This window comes from Clytia hemisphaerica, unplaced genomic scaffold (assembly GCF_902728285.1).
Source record: "Clytia hemisphaerica strain Z4C2 unplaced genomic scaffold, Clytia hemisphaerica genome assembly, whole genome shotgun sequence".
Lineage (NCBI taxonomy): Eukaryota > Metazoa > Cnidaria > Hydrozoa > Leptothecata > Clytiidae > Clytia > Clytia hemisphaerica.
Window position 1 is genome coordinate 2112764 of NW_027103595.1, and position 16892 is coordinate 2129655.

Below are 16892 nucleotides of genomic sequence, written 5' to 3' on the forward strand. Positions count from 1 at the left end.
AGAAATATGTAGCTCAATTGAATTGTTTCACCAAAATAGATTAAACAGATTTATAAAAAAAAAAAACCCCGTTGCAATTCTAAAGGACAGGACTAATTCGTGTTTGTTTTTAATGTAAAAAGAATTAGTTACAAGCTTGAAAAGTTTGAATACCTTTCGAGGAAACTTTTAACAAGCTGAATTAGCTTTTAATCACACCCCTTTATCGTTGAAATATCTATATAATATATACACTATAAATATGAATAAAAGCTTTGGTTCAAAGGTTCGAAAAACCCAAATTAAGGTAGCGCCTCGAAAGGAAAGTAAAAGTTAGGCTTGTTGTAGTCGATGCAAAATAATGTCTCGTTATTCCTACAGTAGGCAATGACCTTTCGCATAACAGATTCCATTTTGACTATGGCTGTACGACCAGTATAGTCAAGCGTAGGTATATCTTGCGGGTTGATATAGTGTTGAAAAGAGAATAGTTGAACGCGAGCAAATTTGAAGGAACCATTGTTGTTTTTGACATAAATAAACTCTGATATTTTTCCAACATATCCAGAATTTAAAAAAACAAACGATTCATCCTTAAGTAATTCGTTGTTTTTCTTTAAATAACACGATCTAAAAAGCTGATAGACATCGACATCTCCACGTCCAAGCGACGTCATTGCCTCTCGAATGGCATCGTCTGCTATCCTAACATTTGTCAATGAAGTTATACCGATAAAAACGAGTGGACAGTCAGCCGAGAATAGAAATTTCTTTGCAGCTTCAACACTGGATACGATCTAAAGTACGGATGTAGGAAGGCAATTTAACAACCTTAGTTAAGTAACTTAACACGCAAGAAAATAATACGTATCTTTTTTTTGCTTAATTTCATTAACACACCGACTTGTTTAAAAAGTAAGACTCTTCTGGAGTTTCTCTTGTAGTTTGGGGACATTATATAATGCTTAGTTAAACCCGATCCCAAATTTAAATCGACAAATCTCCATTCATAAATATCGTATCGTTTCAGCCCTTCTAAATTTAAATAGGATTTATGACAAAATTTTTTTAAGGGGAAATAGATTTAAAAAAAATTTAAAATGATCATTCAACTTGCTTGATGCCCCAAAACAGAATTTTATGCTTACACCATTGATTCTGTCCACCTTATATGTTACTCGTTTTTCAAACGCTTCAGCGACTGCCAGTATTTCTCGTTTGATTTCTAGCTTGGCATAGGTTGCCTCGATGTTTTTGCAATTTGTCGGCAAACTTTTGTATCTAAGAAAAAAGAGACAAAGAATTATACTAACAAAATATTCTCCTAAAATGAGTTGTATTTTCCCTCCAAGAACAATCAATGCATCAAAATGTACCGGATTTCTGGAGCAGCTTTGTATCAAATTGTTTTTCGTAATACTACCTTAAGGGAACTTATTTTCGCGGTTGACACCCACTTTTGGACAAAATTCTTTTATTTTCCGAGGCTCTTTTGAGATTTTCAATAAAAATCGTAATTCGCGGTACTAATTTTCACGGTAGACACCCAAAAACGCGAAAGTTAGTTCCCACGAGAATTAGTTCCCATAAAGGTAATTCAAAAGTTAGCAAGAAAAACAGATTTATTTTTGTCAGATCAATCTGAGAAAACTGAAATAACTTACCGTTTAACAACTCTCTCATTGTTAAAGCACCAGACATTGTCACAATGGGAAAATCTTTCCAAATCATCTGCAATGTGAATCGAGTTGTGGGCTGTAATAACACACTGGCTTTCTCCAACATCCTCCTCAAGAAGAATTAAACGACGCCAGCAAATATTCCTTAGCGCTTGTACCTCACTTTCCTTCAAACCATCTCTGTGGTGGAATAACAGTTCGACAATACGAGCATTTAGGTAGACGAGATGATATTCCTGCTCTGGTACTTTTCCAAAGAACAAAATCTCTGCTACTGGATAAGCAAATATTTGCCATTCTTCTGCTGTCCAGGAGTTGTGCTTGGATATTTTTTTCGGGCAATGGCCATCAAGCATTTCTATGAATGAAAATTGACAATATATTACAACAGAAACTAAATTTTGACTGGATTCACTCTTCTTGAGATATTAAAAAATAAAAAACTCCTCGTTTTCAGACATAGTGATCCTACAGAGATCGTTATCAACATTTTGATACAAAAGCACAAACACTCAGAGGCTAATTATGTCTAATGATGTGAGGTATTTTGACAACAATATTTTGAAACAAAGCCTGCAATATTTAATGCATTTCAAAATAAGTTTTCATTTCGGAGAATTCCGTCTCAATTCGCCAATATTTGTTCTCACCTACAGTAAATTAGTTCCCTAAATAAGGTAGTACATTCATACCTATCATATTTCAAAGAAAACACATTTGAATTTGTCAACAAAATAGATACCCAGCTGTTCGACTGAAATAAACAAACAATGGGAAAAAAGCTTACCGGAAGTAAATGGGAAGTTTTCAAGATCATTTCCAAAGGCTTCCAAATCAAAGTTTTCATCACTAAAAATTCTCTTGAAAAGTTTTCGTGTGAGGTTCAAACAAACCAAGTGCATAACGTCACGATTGAGGTCGTGAAAAACATCGAACCCATAAAGAAAATTTAAATTCGCCAAAACACTAAGGCCGGTATAGCCCGTTTCAGTGGCACGACGTGATTTTTCTGCTGGGGTGGGCAATTCTTCAATGTCTTTCATGGTGTCATACTCGGTTACAAAGTTTCGTTTGTTCCATGGCTCTGTATAACGTTGGCGGTTGTTGGTGTAATATTTAGTTCTACTCCCTTCTACTGAAACTCCTAAGATGAAAAAACCACAATAAGATTTGGTTTGAATCTCCTCCTCGATTTCATTAAAACCTTACATTTCAAACTAATTCGATTCCTTGTTTCTAAGGGTTTTTGGCCAATCTTTCCAAATCTTGAGCTAATTTATTTATTCATTTAATTTATTTTATCCATGAATTTTAGTGTTTTAAACTTATTTTTGTTTTCTTATTATCATACACTGGTTAACTATTTAGGAGATTTTTTAAGTCTTAACTCTCTTAGCCTTTTAGCAGTTGCACTTCTCTTTTTTGTTTCAGGCTTGATACTCTAAAAAAGTATTTTTGGCCTTTTGTCTTATTTTTGATACTTTAAATTTTGTAGCTGTTTACTCTTAGGTTCCAAATAAACGGCCCCCACTTGTTAATTTTTCGAAAATTTTCCAACCCCCCGGACCTTATTAGGACCCCCCCCCCCGTTTATTAATCTCTAAGAATATTTTCAGCTGTCAAAGAGAAGGCTCCTTATTTTGCTCTAAATAGCCTGATTTTAGCCTATTTTTACCTTATTTTTGGGTTTCAGAAGTACAATTTCCAACCCCCCGGCAATTAGGCCCCCCTCTGTTTATTAAAATCTAGGAAATTTTCCAACCCCCCCCCCCCGTTTAGTCGAACCCCCCCCCCCCCGTTTATTTGGAACCTAAGAGTATTTACTTTACATTCGTGAAAATATACACAATTGTATTCTACGAAAGAAGAAATATAATAATAATATATATTTCTATATATTTTTTTATAGAAATCTAGAAATATAAATTGGATGATTAAAAGTTGCAGTGCTACACTCATTTTGTTTTATAAGCATAACGTTTATAAGCATACTGAAGCTCAAATTTCCAGAAAAAATAAGCATATGCTAAGCATACCTTGAGGCTCAGCCAAAGAAATTTTTAGAATCATAATTTCCAAAACTTTAGAAAATAACAGAGGAAAGAATCATATATCATATATCATATGGTAAACATTCGAAAACAATAGAATGTCTTCATTTCTCTCAAGATTAAAGAGAGGGGAAAATGCGCGAAAAACTTACCCCCCCCCCTTCATAATTTTTTTACCAAGCATATGGTTAAGCATAGTCGAGGCTCAAAATTGAGCTTTACTTAAGCATAGCGAGCTTCAGCCAAAATTTACCGTATGCTTATAAAACAAAATGAGTGTATTAGGCTGTCAAATGTTCTTTCACCTTCAATGTGAATGAGATTAAAAAACTCTCTCTTTAAAGATATTTAAAGACATTTCTGTTACAAGTGTTACAAACAGTAAACTTGAAATCAAACTTCTTTTTACCTTCACAATCATCGACACGACAACCAAAAGTACCCTTGTTCGAAAATTTGCCAATCTGGCATTGTGCCGGGTAGTCCCCTGTCCAACACAAAAGCATGCAGCGCAGGGTTGCTTTCCCTGCTTTAATCGGCCCAACATCAATCGGATAGTCAACTTCTGTACCTGAATAATCAAAAAAGTACACGCTCTTTATTATAAGAATAACTTGTAAAAAGATATTATCTGGGGGATTAAAAACAAATAATAAAGTATAACATGGCTTATAAGCAGGTTCTAGTCCCCCCCCCCTCAAGAATTTAGGTGACCCCTACTAAATATTCTAGGAAAATTTGAAGAATACTGTAGATATAATTTTTTAGAAGCATCATCTACCATCTTTTTGTCAAGCATAATCAAAGTAATACAATAGTCTGAAATAGTTTGTACAAGCAAATAACAAAGGGTTACTACTTATAGCAGAAGATTTTCAAAAATGCACTTTTTGGAACATACCCCAGTTCTGCTTGAATAACTTTAGGTGACCACTAGCTGAGTAAGTGGCCCCTAGCCTTAGACTAGAATCAGGTACCAGTTGCTGTTTTACCTTCTACCATGAAGTTGTGTATAATAATACTTAATAATATCCTCTAAAAGTACAATAACCTTATAAAAAGGACATACCATGAATGAAAAGCTCTTCAAGCTCTGTAACAAGAGGTAACAAAAACGGGTCCAAAGAAGTTGGAGTTCTGTTTGGTAGATTACGCTCTGGGACAAAAGTTGATGTGTACACATGGTCATTTTTACAACGGTCTTCTTTTTCCATGTTTGCAATGTTCAGTTCTATTGAACCTTAAAAGGGTATGATGAAATTCTGTTATATTACAGTATAAACAGGTAAAGATTCAAAATTAGTTTTCCTTTAAGGATGTCCATAAACTGCCATAACTCTTGATAGAATTGAAATTTTTGAAAAGATGATGAACATAGCCGGGACAAAAACCATAATCTGAATTTGTGTCACAATTCACCTTTTTCCAGCCAGTAAAATTTCGATTGCCTCTTTTTCCAAAAATGTTTATAGACAGTTATAGAGGTAATAACAGCATAAAAGGTTTCTGCTCTTTTACTAAAAAAAACTTCTTAATTTTTTCTTTTTTTCAATTTTTATTATTTATTTGATAAAGAGATGTTCCATTTATACTTTAGGGAGTAATTTTGGCAATCATCATTCTATAGAATTATAACTTTTCTGACTGTGGCTTATTAGAATCTAAGTGACAGGCTTGAAAACACAATTCTTATGTTTCATTCATTGAAGTTAATCTTTATGGTTTATTTAAGCAACTTACCAGTGGAATAAGAGACACCTCTTCCAAATTTGGGAGACCAGCCATCCCAATGCCCAATTAAGCCGATGTTTCTTGGGTCACCAGAGACAATTTCTGGCCTAACATGCTGCTTTTTATTGCAATTGAAACATTGAATTTCACAAGGCTGGTCACTGGTAATGTTTAACTCCATCAAATTTATGTATATTTTGCATTCAATACATTTGTGTGGGAGTGGCCATGTTTTCTCTGGGTCCCAAAACCACTGTAACTCTTTAAACCGATACCCATCCCATAATTCTTTCAAGGGGTATGTTACGCCTGTTTTTCCAAGCCACTTATCTCTATTTTTCCAATGACCAAGCATCTTAGTGGTTAGTTCTGTATTAATCAACCAACGTTTAATTTTATCCTTCAACGGAAGGTAATAACAATTGACTATAGGATGCTCGTCACAATCTGGGCAAGTTTGGTCAACATTTACAACATAGAAATGTGCTGGATGCTCCTCATTGTTAAAACAAATTCTGGTATGCTCCGGATTAGCATATAGCCCTGTCTGTTTAAGAATGGACATTGCAGAAGCATAAGATTTCGGCCAATCATTTTCTATATCCATGAAATTGTTGATCAAACCTCCAACATATGCCAGAAGTTTTTCCGTGTTTCCAATCGATGCATTCATCTCTGATGCAATGGTTAGCGTTTGAAGCAAATTCTCCATGATAACACTAAATTTCAAAATTGAAAACATGATATTCATTTGAAGCTTGATAAGTAGTACTACAGGGTATTTTCCAAGCACTTTTCCTTACCACCGTTTTGTTCTGAAAAATTTAGGTTCCGTTGTTGTTAATCCTTATCTTTTGATAAAGGCAATACTTTTATTTTGAACTAAATAAACTAAACTAAACTCATTTTCATACCGTGAAAGAAGATAAATTTGAAATTTTACCTTCGAAAACTACTTGTTAGACTCATTGCAATAGATCGAGTCAAAATGTCTCAAAAAATTTTTCGTACATGTGTACTAAAATACCACTTCTCTAAATTGGGGGGGGGTACTATGTAAAAAATTCTCCAAAACCTTTTAATATAAGAATATATGTCTGAGACTTTAGTACCAACCCCCCTGCCTCCAAATGACAGTTGATAAAACAGCCAATGTAATTTTGCTAAGTTTGTTCTTTCACTTGTCACTTTTTTTTTTGAAATAAAATGGACAACTTTCTAAACTTGTTTTTATTTTAGTAAGGGACGGTGCTGAAATCAGAATTTTGAGCCCAATATCTCTGACTCACAGGGCAAACCCATCTTGAATTTTTTAATTTGGGGGATGGCAGCAAAATTAAATTTTGTCAGTAACTTGAACTGTTTTTCATAGCATACTTTTACCCTTCTTGGCTGCTGCCATTGGTAGAGAATCAGTATGATAAAATTCAGTCCGAATCTCAATCGAATATTACCACAATTTTAAGATTTGATTGATATTCGATTGCGTTTGATTGATGTTCGATTGCGTTCGATTAGGATTAGGAAGTTCTGTGGTTACTTTTGGAATTGGAAACTATAGACCTTTTTTCAAAGAGCCCACCCTGTTGAATAATTATGTAGTCCAGCAGAAAAACAATGATAAAGCCATGCATAATTATTACAATTTGCATGATACAGTAATTATGCATGGCTCTATCATTGTTTTTATGGCTGGACTACATAATTATTCAACAGGACGTCCTCTTTGAAAAAAGGTCTATTGAAAGCCAATAGTGTTTATTCTCAAGGGTGTCTGTGTTAAATTTCACTGCTCTCTGTCATAATTTGCTCCTGTAAAACAATTAGGATTAGGAAGCAATAATCGAATGTAGTCGAACAACAATCGAACCAATCGAATATTACCCAGAATTTTGACATTCGATTGAGATTCGATTGCGTTCGACAATCGCATTTCGATCGGTCATTTGGGTTCGATTTGGTTCGACTGGTTAGATCATCGATTTCGTTCGATTGAGATCGTCTGGATACATACTTCAAATAATTTTCCAACATGACATAAACATTGATCGTGATTTTATAGCAAAAGGGGTATACATCGGACGTACACCACGTACATGCCTTTGAAACAAAAAGAATTATATAATACATAATAGATTTACCTACGATAACCATTTTCTTCTGCACCATTTTCTTCTGCACCATCGCCTTCTATTTCCATCCCATTATCGACATTGATATCGTCATCATCATCATCATCATCATCATCCAGATGATCTTCTGGTTCACAACTGAAGGTAGTATTATCTTCACTTTGAGCATTATTGTCTATAGAATCATAATCTGAAATAAGTTCTTGGCAATCAGCCTGTATTTCTTCAGCAACATAAGAAGAAGAAGAATCACTTTGAACTTCTTCCTCAACTGTCTCATCGTCTGAACCATCTGAAGAAGTCCTTGTTTGTTTTTGTTTTGTTTTTTTTTGTTTGTTTCGTCATTAACGTTATTCTGATTGTCTATCAAAGCATGAACATATAAACGACTGGACATCCATCTCCTTTGTATATTTGAAGATAACACTGCTAGCTTCGTTGCCGCCTCGTTAAAATCATCAAATGAAACAATAAATTTTGATGATATACCTCTTGGGAATACCTTGCTAACAACGTCAAAACTTCGACAAAAGTCTCTGTTGTTCTACTTTTCTCAAGTCTTTTATCTATATCATAACAAAGATAACAGAGGCAAAATCATCGTCAGCTTGTCAAAACTCCGACTACCTTATTGGTATATATTTTCGCGTGTTACAAATTTTCGCGAATCGCGAAATTTTTTCGAAAAAACGTGTTTCGCGTGTATTAAATTTCGCGATTGCTGACTTCTGGAAAATTTTCGCGTGTATTAAATTTCGCGATTCACTAAACTAGGTATTTTCAGAAAGTGGGAATATAAAGCAAGAAAAAGACTGATTTTGCTTGAAACACAACGTTTTTGATGTAAAAATACTAACAAAATACTAATAAAATTTTTTCGCGTGTATTTAATTTCGCGATTTTGTAATTTTGAAAAATTTAAACAGTATTAAATTTCGCGAAAATTGACCAAAAAACTCGCGAAATTAAGTACCCGCGAAAATTTGTAACACGCGAAAATATATACCAATAAGGTAATATTTCCAAATTTTGACTTAAAAGTGTCTAATAATTTTAGAGAGTGTCACATTCTAATTTCGATATTCTTACGACACAGGCTCTCAACTTTGACAAGCTATTTTTTTCAAGTCATAAAAAAAATTATTGGAGTGACAAAAGGGATTCAAAAGTATACACGCAGTTGAAATTCTGCATTTCAGAGTTGAAAATGTTGATAAAATATATTGCAAATTCGTGAAAAAATTTGAAAATAATTTTTTTATGCATTAGGAGTAATGTTCAAGCTCTATCAATCATTTTACCTAAACAATTAAAAGAAATAAGATTATGACGGAATATTGTCGGATTTTTTATACCAATTTTGAAATACAGGCGGCAACGAAGCTCGCTTCAAAGAGACAATAAAAGATAGATGTCCAGTCGTTTATATGTTCATGATCAAAGCAAATTGTGTGCGATGTCTTTCCTCTGTTGACCTACTCACAGCTTTTTTTCCACAATTGATACATGGGCAGTGTTTGTGAGGCTGCATTAGTGAATCAGAGCACCAGCAAGGTAGAATTTCGTGTTTTTGCCAAGATAACTTTCGTTTTGACATGATGATGATTGTTTGTGGTTGTGTTGTTATAAAAATAACAGTTTATTGATGTTTTGTTATAAAAATGACAGTTAATTGTGTAATGAAAAATCGAATCAATCTTCAATAGCAAACGATGACTTTTTGAAACCAGCAACAGAAAATCTTGGATGAAAATACCCTACCATCTTATCTTTACCAAAAACAAAATTTCGAATCAATTTGATTGGTCAAATGTCGAAAATATGATGCAATCAAGCCGAATAAGCCAATCAGCGGCTCAAAGCGCCAAATTCAAATTCATTGTAATGGTTTTACTTCCTAAATTAAATATTCATCCGAAAGACTGAGTAAAGTGACCACGTTTAAAAATTTCAAGATAAAAATTACAGACCGCTGCAAACATAAATGATTTTGAGAATTATACTGAATGAAACCCAGAAAATTAACATCATGTTTATAATTGATCTGTTTGATGGTTTTTTGTCATTCTAAAGTTTTAAATTTCTCCCGAACAAGCACTTCACACAATAATGGACACAATTATTAGAATCCGTTTTTGGTCTGTAATTTTTAAATATCGGGAAGAATTTGTTTCTATAGATTTTATCAAAACATCGCTCAGCTACGGAAAACGTAAGATACAAACCTCCGAGATGTGATCCTTATCTCTGATCCCGTCTTTCTCTTTTCTGACTGTCTGAGCTTCTGAGTTTCTCATTTCTGACTGAGTTTTCATACCTGTCAATCATTTGACCATCAATTTCGACCAGTCTAATTTTCGCACCGAGTGGGATTCGAACCACCACCAAAGAAAGACCTTCAGATTCGGAAGCCAGCGCTCTATCCCTTGAGCCATCACCGCACAGCAAAATCACGCAATTCATAACATTTTATACCAAACTGGCAAAATACGGGGGTAATGTTATTATAATATGGGTAAAAGTACCCCTTTTTTAAACCTGACTGAAATTCGAGCCGTTACTAGCAACCCTGCGGGGCCCAAGGCGCCGAGTATGCACCCGGCACAGTGACAAGCCGTTACTAGCAACCCTGACCTAAACAATCCCAAACAGCAAAACCCCCGGAAAATTTAAAATGTCGGAATGAGCAATAGCCGATCACATTTTGGAGGTTTGTCTTTTATGTTTTCCCTCAGCTACACGTGCACGGCTTTCGGCTTTGACTTTTAATTTTAACTTGTACCAAAGTGCAAAGAAACAAGTCAAACCAAGAAGACAAAAAATTGCACCAAACATGTCAATGCGAAACAAAGTGCCTACTGAAAATTTACTAAACCTCAATACTGAAGAGGTTTCCACCATGTTGACAGACGTCCTTCCCCCCGACGTGGCAGACCACCTTGTTGGTAAGTTACTTTTTTTATTAAAAAAATGTAAGTCTACAGAATAGATTCTCCTATCTCGTATTCTATCGTCCATCTTATGCAGAGAAAATGTAGGATAATAGGGAAATAATGAAAAATTGGACAAATATTCCAGTAGTGACACACTGGCTTTTTTTCGGAGCAGCTAAAAGACTGAGAAGACTCAAACATTGTAGAATAATTTTTGAAAATGTCATCCCTATATAAAGCTTGAACCGTCAAAATATTCACTAATCATGGATTTTTTGTCGACCTTAAAATTGCTCCCAAAGATCTTTTTTTTTTCATTTGAGAACTCACCCTCAGCAGTTTGCGTGATTGATGGTGTGATTGGGACTTTTTTTTGGGGTGATGACCAAACTGGAAAGTAAGGCATGTACGCCGGATATCTCCGGCGCAGACTTTGGATTTCATAGGCTTACACAAACAGTATAGACCTAAACTCGTATATCAAGATTACGGGATTTCGAGTGCGGGCCGATTTTCAGCAGTTTCAGTTTCGATTTCAAGCAGACATCTTAGCAACGAAGTACTCGCCCATAGTTACGGAGGTTTGTGCAAAATTCCAAACATAGAAACAAATTTTAAACCACTTTAGCGAAAAGGAAATAAAAAAACACAACTTTTGTATGTTTTATTTTTTTGCACTTTTGTTTATAATTCACGATATTTTGCTTTGTTTATTTCTACAGCAGCGACAGAAATACTCAGAAAGACTTGAGCGCTCAGCTGACACATGCGAGAAGGGGATGTGGATGAGTGATTTTTCGATTGGAATGTGTAATTATATACGCGTGCCGCATGCATGTAGTAATTAATAAAAACTAATTTAGCCAAAATCAAACTGTTGGCAAACATAACGACAAATGTAACGTCAACAAGTTACTGATGCAGTAGGTATAGTGTGGATAGGCCTATCTTTTCACAATGTTAATGGATTTTCCTCCAGACATTTAGGTGTTGAATAATTACAAAAATGTTCAAAATGCGGGAAACGATTGTCTTAACGTCACTTTCGTTATCTCATCGTTGTCTATCGTGTTTGCATGAAGAAAGTTCTGCTACCAAAAATGGCAAATGAATCTGGTACGAATTTTTAACTCTTTTTTGTATGGTGGCCCAAAATGGCCTAATGTATCATAGGTCTCGGATAAAATTTGTGATAATGTTACATTTTAAGCCATTTTGATGTATCATAATACCCCTGTCTCACAGCCCCGGTGGAACTTTTTACCACAGCGAAGACAAATATTTCTATGGAAATCTCAATGGAGAAAGAAATTATATTGTTTCAAGCGTAAAAAAACGCATTTGGATTGGGATCAATTTTCGAGTGGGGATGAGATAAAATTTGATTTCCCAGTGGGGCTGCTGAATTGAGGGTATTTTTTCCACTGGGAACGAAATTTTGGACGAATTTTCCAGTGGGGCTGAGGTCCAACCGGGTCTGTGGCACAGGAATGTATAATATTTCGCCTTTTCTCTAACCTCTGAAGTTATTGGCATATCCTCTCTCTCATATACATAATTTACATCGAGTGTAAAAAAACTTCACAAAGGTGACTGAACAAAATTGCCCTGGACCGGTAAAGAGATTGAATCTAGCAATTCCTTTTACACCGGCCCTTATTATACCGCAGCCTAATTTTGGGCGTACGCCAATTAGGGCCGAAATTTGTAGAAATGGCTACTTGTGCTTCAAATTAGCCAATAATGACTGCAAAATTTACATTAGTGAGCCTGTTGAAAATTTCATCGAAAATCACTGATTTTCAAATATATTAAATATTTCACTGAAGTTTTCCATATGGATTAAAACAATGGATAATTTTCGTCTTCGAATCATACCTAAAATCCTTTAAATTGAGAAATAATGATACAAATTAACGTAGACTGGAGTCGTTTATAATGCGTGTAATACTAATAATACCAATACTAATAATAATAATACGGGACTTAGTTTGTATAAACGACTGGAAGAATCCGGTGTTCCAGCCTTATAGATACCCTGGCTAGCTACGCAGAAACTTGCGTAGCGAGAAAACAATTTATCAAGCAACAACAAACTCTCAAAACGAAATCAACTCAAATAAAAAACTTTCAATACACAAATCCACACATATTTTTTTTCTCAAGAATTATTTTGAGCAGGAGAAAATTATAATTGCAATATTGACACTTTTCTTTTGTTTGGAGTTAGTGCACAAAGGTTTCTAGACGACTAAAATTGTTTCATTCATTACTTTTTGCTTTATTTCTACTATGTATAAATTAGTCGTCTAGCTTGCTAGACTAAAATTAACGCCGCTTTTAGGTTAAAATTGCAAAATCTTGGCCTTTTTAACGCTGGCTTTTTAACGCCGGCCCTTATTAGGCTACGAGCCCAAAAATAATGCCAGTAAAGGGCCGGTGTAAAAATGGCCGATAAGGTACTCTCGGGTACCTAATAGCCGGGGCGATTGGAATAAGCGGGGGGGGGGTTGGAAAAAATCTCAAAACTTAATTAGCGGGGGGGGGGGGTTGCGAAAAAGGGTACCCCCTGAAACCCCTCCACCCACTACATAAGGCTCTGATGACAAGGATTTGTGGACGGTAAAAAACATCCAATTTTTTTGGAAAGTGGACAAAAATGCGAAAAGGCTAAACCCCTGACGAGAAAAAATCATTTCCGGACAAATGATTTAAATAGTAAGTCCTTCAAGATCCGTAATTCGTAACCTTCAGCGTCTGCTTTCTTTCTCGTGTTTAAAAATGAAACGGTGAAAAACGAAAGAAAGAACATACCCCTAATACTATAGTATGGGTTACTCTCGTGTGCCCGATTACCTTAAGTGGATAAATTTTAGCAGGGATTAGATTTAGAGAATTTGGCAAATTTTGTCAAAAATCGCCAAATTTAATCCATGCCAAAGATTCTTAAGGTAATATTACCACTTAAGGTAATAGCCGGTGGTATGTGATAAAAAATTGTGTAAATTTGTTAAAAATCAGCGCTGGACGCGTGGCCTACTAGTATAAGAATTATGAAATTGTCAATATATTTTCTTTTTCAGTTACAAAAATACTAAAATATCTCACACGGGACCACGGGACGAAACGACGTAAACAATTGAAAGAATACTCAAAGCAATGAAACAACACGAACACCCTCGCGCCATCCAGGAATATTATGCTAATGGCAGCTTAAAAATGAGAACGTAAGTGATTATACATCTTGACTTGTTCCATACCCACAAACCAAATTCTTGCAAATATATTAAAGGGTAAACTTCTGTGCTTCAATGCCTCAGAGTGTTTGTGCCCGTTCCCCGTTTATTGATTGTCGAATTTAAAGCAGAAGAAAAATTTCCGGGTATAAGTTAGAACAACAATCATGGTAAATTTTGAACAGTTGACTTGGAATTTAATAGATGGAAAAACTTCTATGGTTTGAGAGATCGCAAAATATATGTGTCAAGGTTATTTGTGTCTTTGGTACTTGAAGTTTGTCAGCCTGTTAAAAAGTAACTATCATTCTCTGTGCTATAATTTCATTTCTTTTACTCCAGGACTGGTAGCTTTTATGTGGCACTGAGACAGGGGTATATTTAGAATAGAGCCTTTTTAGACTAATTACCCAGGGTACGTATTTTCAACGGACAAGGCAGGCCCAGTGAGAACCCATCCATTTGAAAAAAATCGTCATCCTCTATGGAAACTTCACTTGTATGTATAAGACGAGTAATGAATCTAGTAATTCTGACTGGATCTCTGTACTATTATCGTAAAATCTAAATCCACTAAAAACAGACCTTTGTTCTATTGGTTTTTATGTTCTTTTATGTCCCTTTCTTAACCCTATTCGTACTAGGGGGGGCTCTTTCTGTTCGGAGGTCAAACTATTGCTAATAGCTCCTGAAATAATAAAGTTTTTGCCGTGAAATTTTCTGTAAATTCCTAATTTTTATTTAGCTTCAAAATAAAAAAAAATTTGACACCTAAATATTTTCACACCTTGAGCATGATGACATTTCTGACAGTAAGGTGTCACAAAAATTGACACTTTTCCAATACAAATTTATTTTCATTATCAAATATATCGTTTAAACCGTAATTTATTGAATATTTAGGATAAAATAAGCATTTTAAACTCAGGCAACTTTTTTCTAAAGCCTTTGTTAGAATACAATAGCTATTTATAAGAAGAAAGGAAATTTTCAGTTTTTGCTCACTTTGGGCATGATGAGTGACGTCATCAAAAAAAATTTTTGTCAAAAGTTACCTTACGTCACAAGGATCTTGTGTGCCAAATTTCATCCAAAAAGACCCACTAGATCAAAAGTTAAGGGGTGGTATAGGAAAAGCCCCCCCTAGTTCTGAACCGCCCCTAAAAGCCTAGTATGAATAGGGTTAACAGGCTAATAAACGACTCGGACTTTTTGAGACAGGGACGTTCCCCTCGCACAAATGAAACATGTATAACAACGCTTCCATTTTTTTTCTCAGAATATTGCTTGACTTAAAGACGAAAGGCCCAAAGAACCGTCCGTGACAGACAAATATTATCGTCAAGCTGTGAAGTAAAAATTGATGATAGTGTTACCTAATTGTAATTTATCGAAAGTGTACGTAAGGTATAAAAGCTAAAAGAATAAAAGTATATCTGGCTAAAAAATATAAAAGCCATGGATCATTTTACAATTAGAAATATCTTTGTTTTCTTTTCGTTTTTCTTCTAGCGCCGGACTTGATTTCTAAATAGAGAAAAATACAATATATAGAGTCACTCTAAAAGCACCCCGTGCTCATCACAGTAAACAGCTCCACTGGAAAATTTAACCAAATTTCATTTCATGGAAAATTAACTTTTAATTTAATTAAATCTTAATTTGAAATTCAATAGATTTATATCCCCCGTTGGGATTTCGATAGAAATTTGTCCCGAATCCCCACTTCCACCGGGATCTGTGAGACAGGGTGCTCAAAAGTACATATATCGTAGAAAAAACTATGACGTATAGCGAATAGGCCACAGGGTGAGGTATAAAATTGAATGGGGATTAAACATATTTCTCGTTTTGATGGCAGTATAACTTTGACAGTCTCAAAGTATAGTGGAATTTCGTCCGGATCTCGTATTCATGTAATTTCCTCTTCATCACGAAACTAATTGAATTTGAAAAAAGATATGACTCTTACCCCCAGTGAAGACAACGTGCTCATGTCCAATCAATCTGAAACGAATGCATTAAAGGAAAAAAAATAGAAATAGATTGACGTTTCCCAAAATCCCGAAGTCCAAATTCCACCCGGAAGCAAATTCAATTCGGCTAAATTTTAGGCCAAAATTAATTCTCGCTAAAATTAATCAAAATCTTTGAAATCAACTCATCTGAACCCGGCTTTATTCCCCCACAATATATCGCAACTAAGAAGTAACGCTTTTACACCGTATATCTAACTTTACAATCGAACGTTACATAAACGTTGTGGACGTTTATGTTTATGTCAGCTGAGGTGCTGCAGGGGTGAAACAACGGGATGGTGCCTGCCCTTAAAAAACGCCTTTTCGCTACTTATTCATTCAAGATTGCACTCAAATGCATTTAAAGTCGATTTAGTATTCTCAAAGGTATTTCAATATGACACTTTTTACGAGGAAGATGTTTATCGATTACAAAACTTACGTCACAACCACGGAAAGATATTTAATTGTCATATGATTTTCCATTGATAAAAATGTTTTTTTGACAAAGTCGTTAAACGCACTTAATATTACAGATTATGGTTTTAATAAAGACAAACTACAGTATTAAGCATCTATCTACATCTTGATTGATGTGTCGATGTGTCGACAAGGACGACTTCTTAATAACCGGCGAACATTTGTCGTTCACAGAGATTACGTCATACACTCGATGGTCTCTTGAGACGAAACACTGATGAAATTCAATCATCTCGTTTTCTGTAGCGTTTTCAATCAACGCGTGAAGCGATTTTGTTGTTCGTTCGTAGTTGGTGTCTGAAGAGAGAGAAAAGAAGTTGGTATAGATTTGTCTCTAATCCCGATATAGGAGTTTAAGCTTAGACTGACAAAGGCTACGCCAAGAAATCTCCGGCGTAAATATTCCCTTCTTTCCAGTTGGGGGTGATGGTATGATTTGAAAACTTTTTTGACATGATCAAGATTTCGGCGTGATTCATGATAAGGCAAAAATTTGAGAAGTGATGCATGGTTCGGGCTATTTTTTTATGACAAATTTTAGCGATTTCTGTTATGTGTGATGGAGAATTTTTTGGCGTGATGAGGGGTTTTGCTGGGGGGGGGCTCATTTGAGGGCAAGTAATGTGTCCTGTTGTAATTTCTTATTCAATAGA

At 35.1% G+C, this 16892-nt stretch overlaps 2 protein-coding genes and 1 long non-coding RNA gene across 3 annotated transcripts in view; 1 reads left to right on the forward strand and 2 right to left on the reverse strand.

Moving 5' to 3' along the window:
- Nucleotides 1-11521, forward strand: part of LOC136801773 (dynein axonemal heavy chain 5-like) — a 48773-nt gene extending 37252 nt beyond the window's left edge. Inside the window, 1 exon segment of the mRNA XM_067058440.1 lies at nt 10360-11521. Within this exon segment, the coding sequence (XP_066914541.1) occupies nt 10360-10434 (75 nt within the window). The 3' untranslated portion in view covers nt 10435-11521.
- LOC136801774 (uncharacterized) lies at nt 174-9900 on the reverse strand. Its single transcript, XM_067058441.1, has 9 exons — nt 9890-9900; nt 7582-7875; nt 5450-6159; nt 4779-4949; nt 4119-4280; nt 2446-2802; nt 1644-2016; nt 1128-1260; nt 174-776 (listed from the first exon to the last, which is right to left on the reverse strand). Exons 1-9 carry the CDS (start codon nt 9898-9900, stop codon nt 282-284), a joined length of 2706 nt encoding a protein of 901 aa, XP_066914542.1. The 3' UTR covers nt 174-281.
- Nucleotides 11522-15090: 3569 nt separating the features above from the next.
- LOC136801683 (uncharacterized) lies at nt 15091-16538 on the reverse strand. Its single transcript, XR_010845895.1, has 3 exons — nt 16202-16538; nt 15714-15748; nt 15091-15268 (listed from the first exon to the last, which is right to left on the reverse strand). It is a non-coding gene; the product is annotated as an uncharacterized lncRNA (long non-coding RNA).
- Between the last annotated feature and the right edge of the window lie 354 nt (nt 16539-16892).

Excerpts from the sequence above, each read along its gene's own strand:
- LOC136801774 (XM_067058441.1), bottom strand. Across the intron at positions 2,017-2,445 it reads AAACTTCCCATTTACTTCCG|AAATGCTTGATGGCCATTGC; the intron begins GTAAGCTTTTTT and ends TTTCATTCATAG. Across the intron at positions 777-1,127 it reads AGGTGGACAGAATCAATGGT|ATCGTATCCAGTGTTGAAGC; the intron begins GTAAGCATAAAA and ends TCCGTACTTTAG.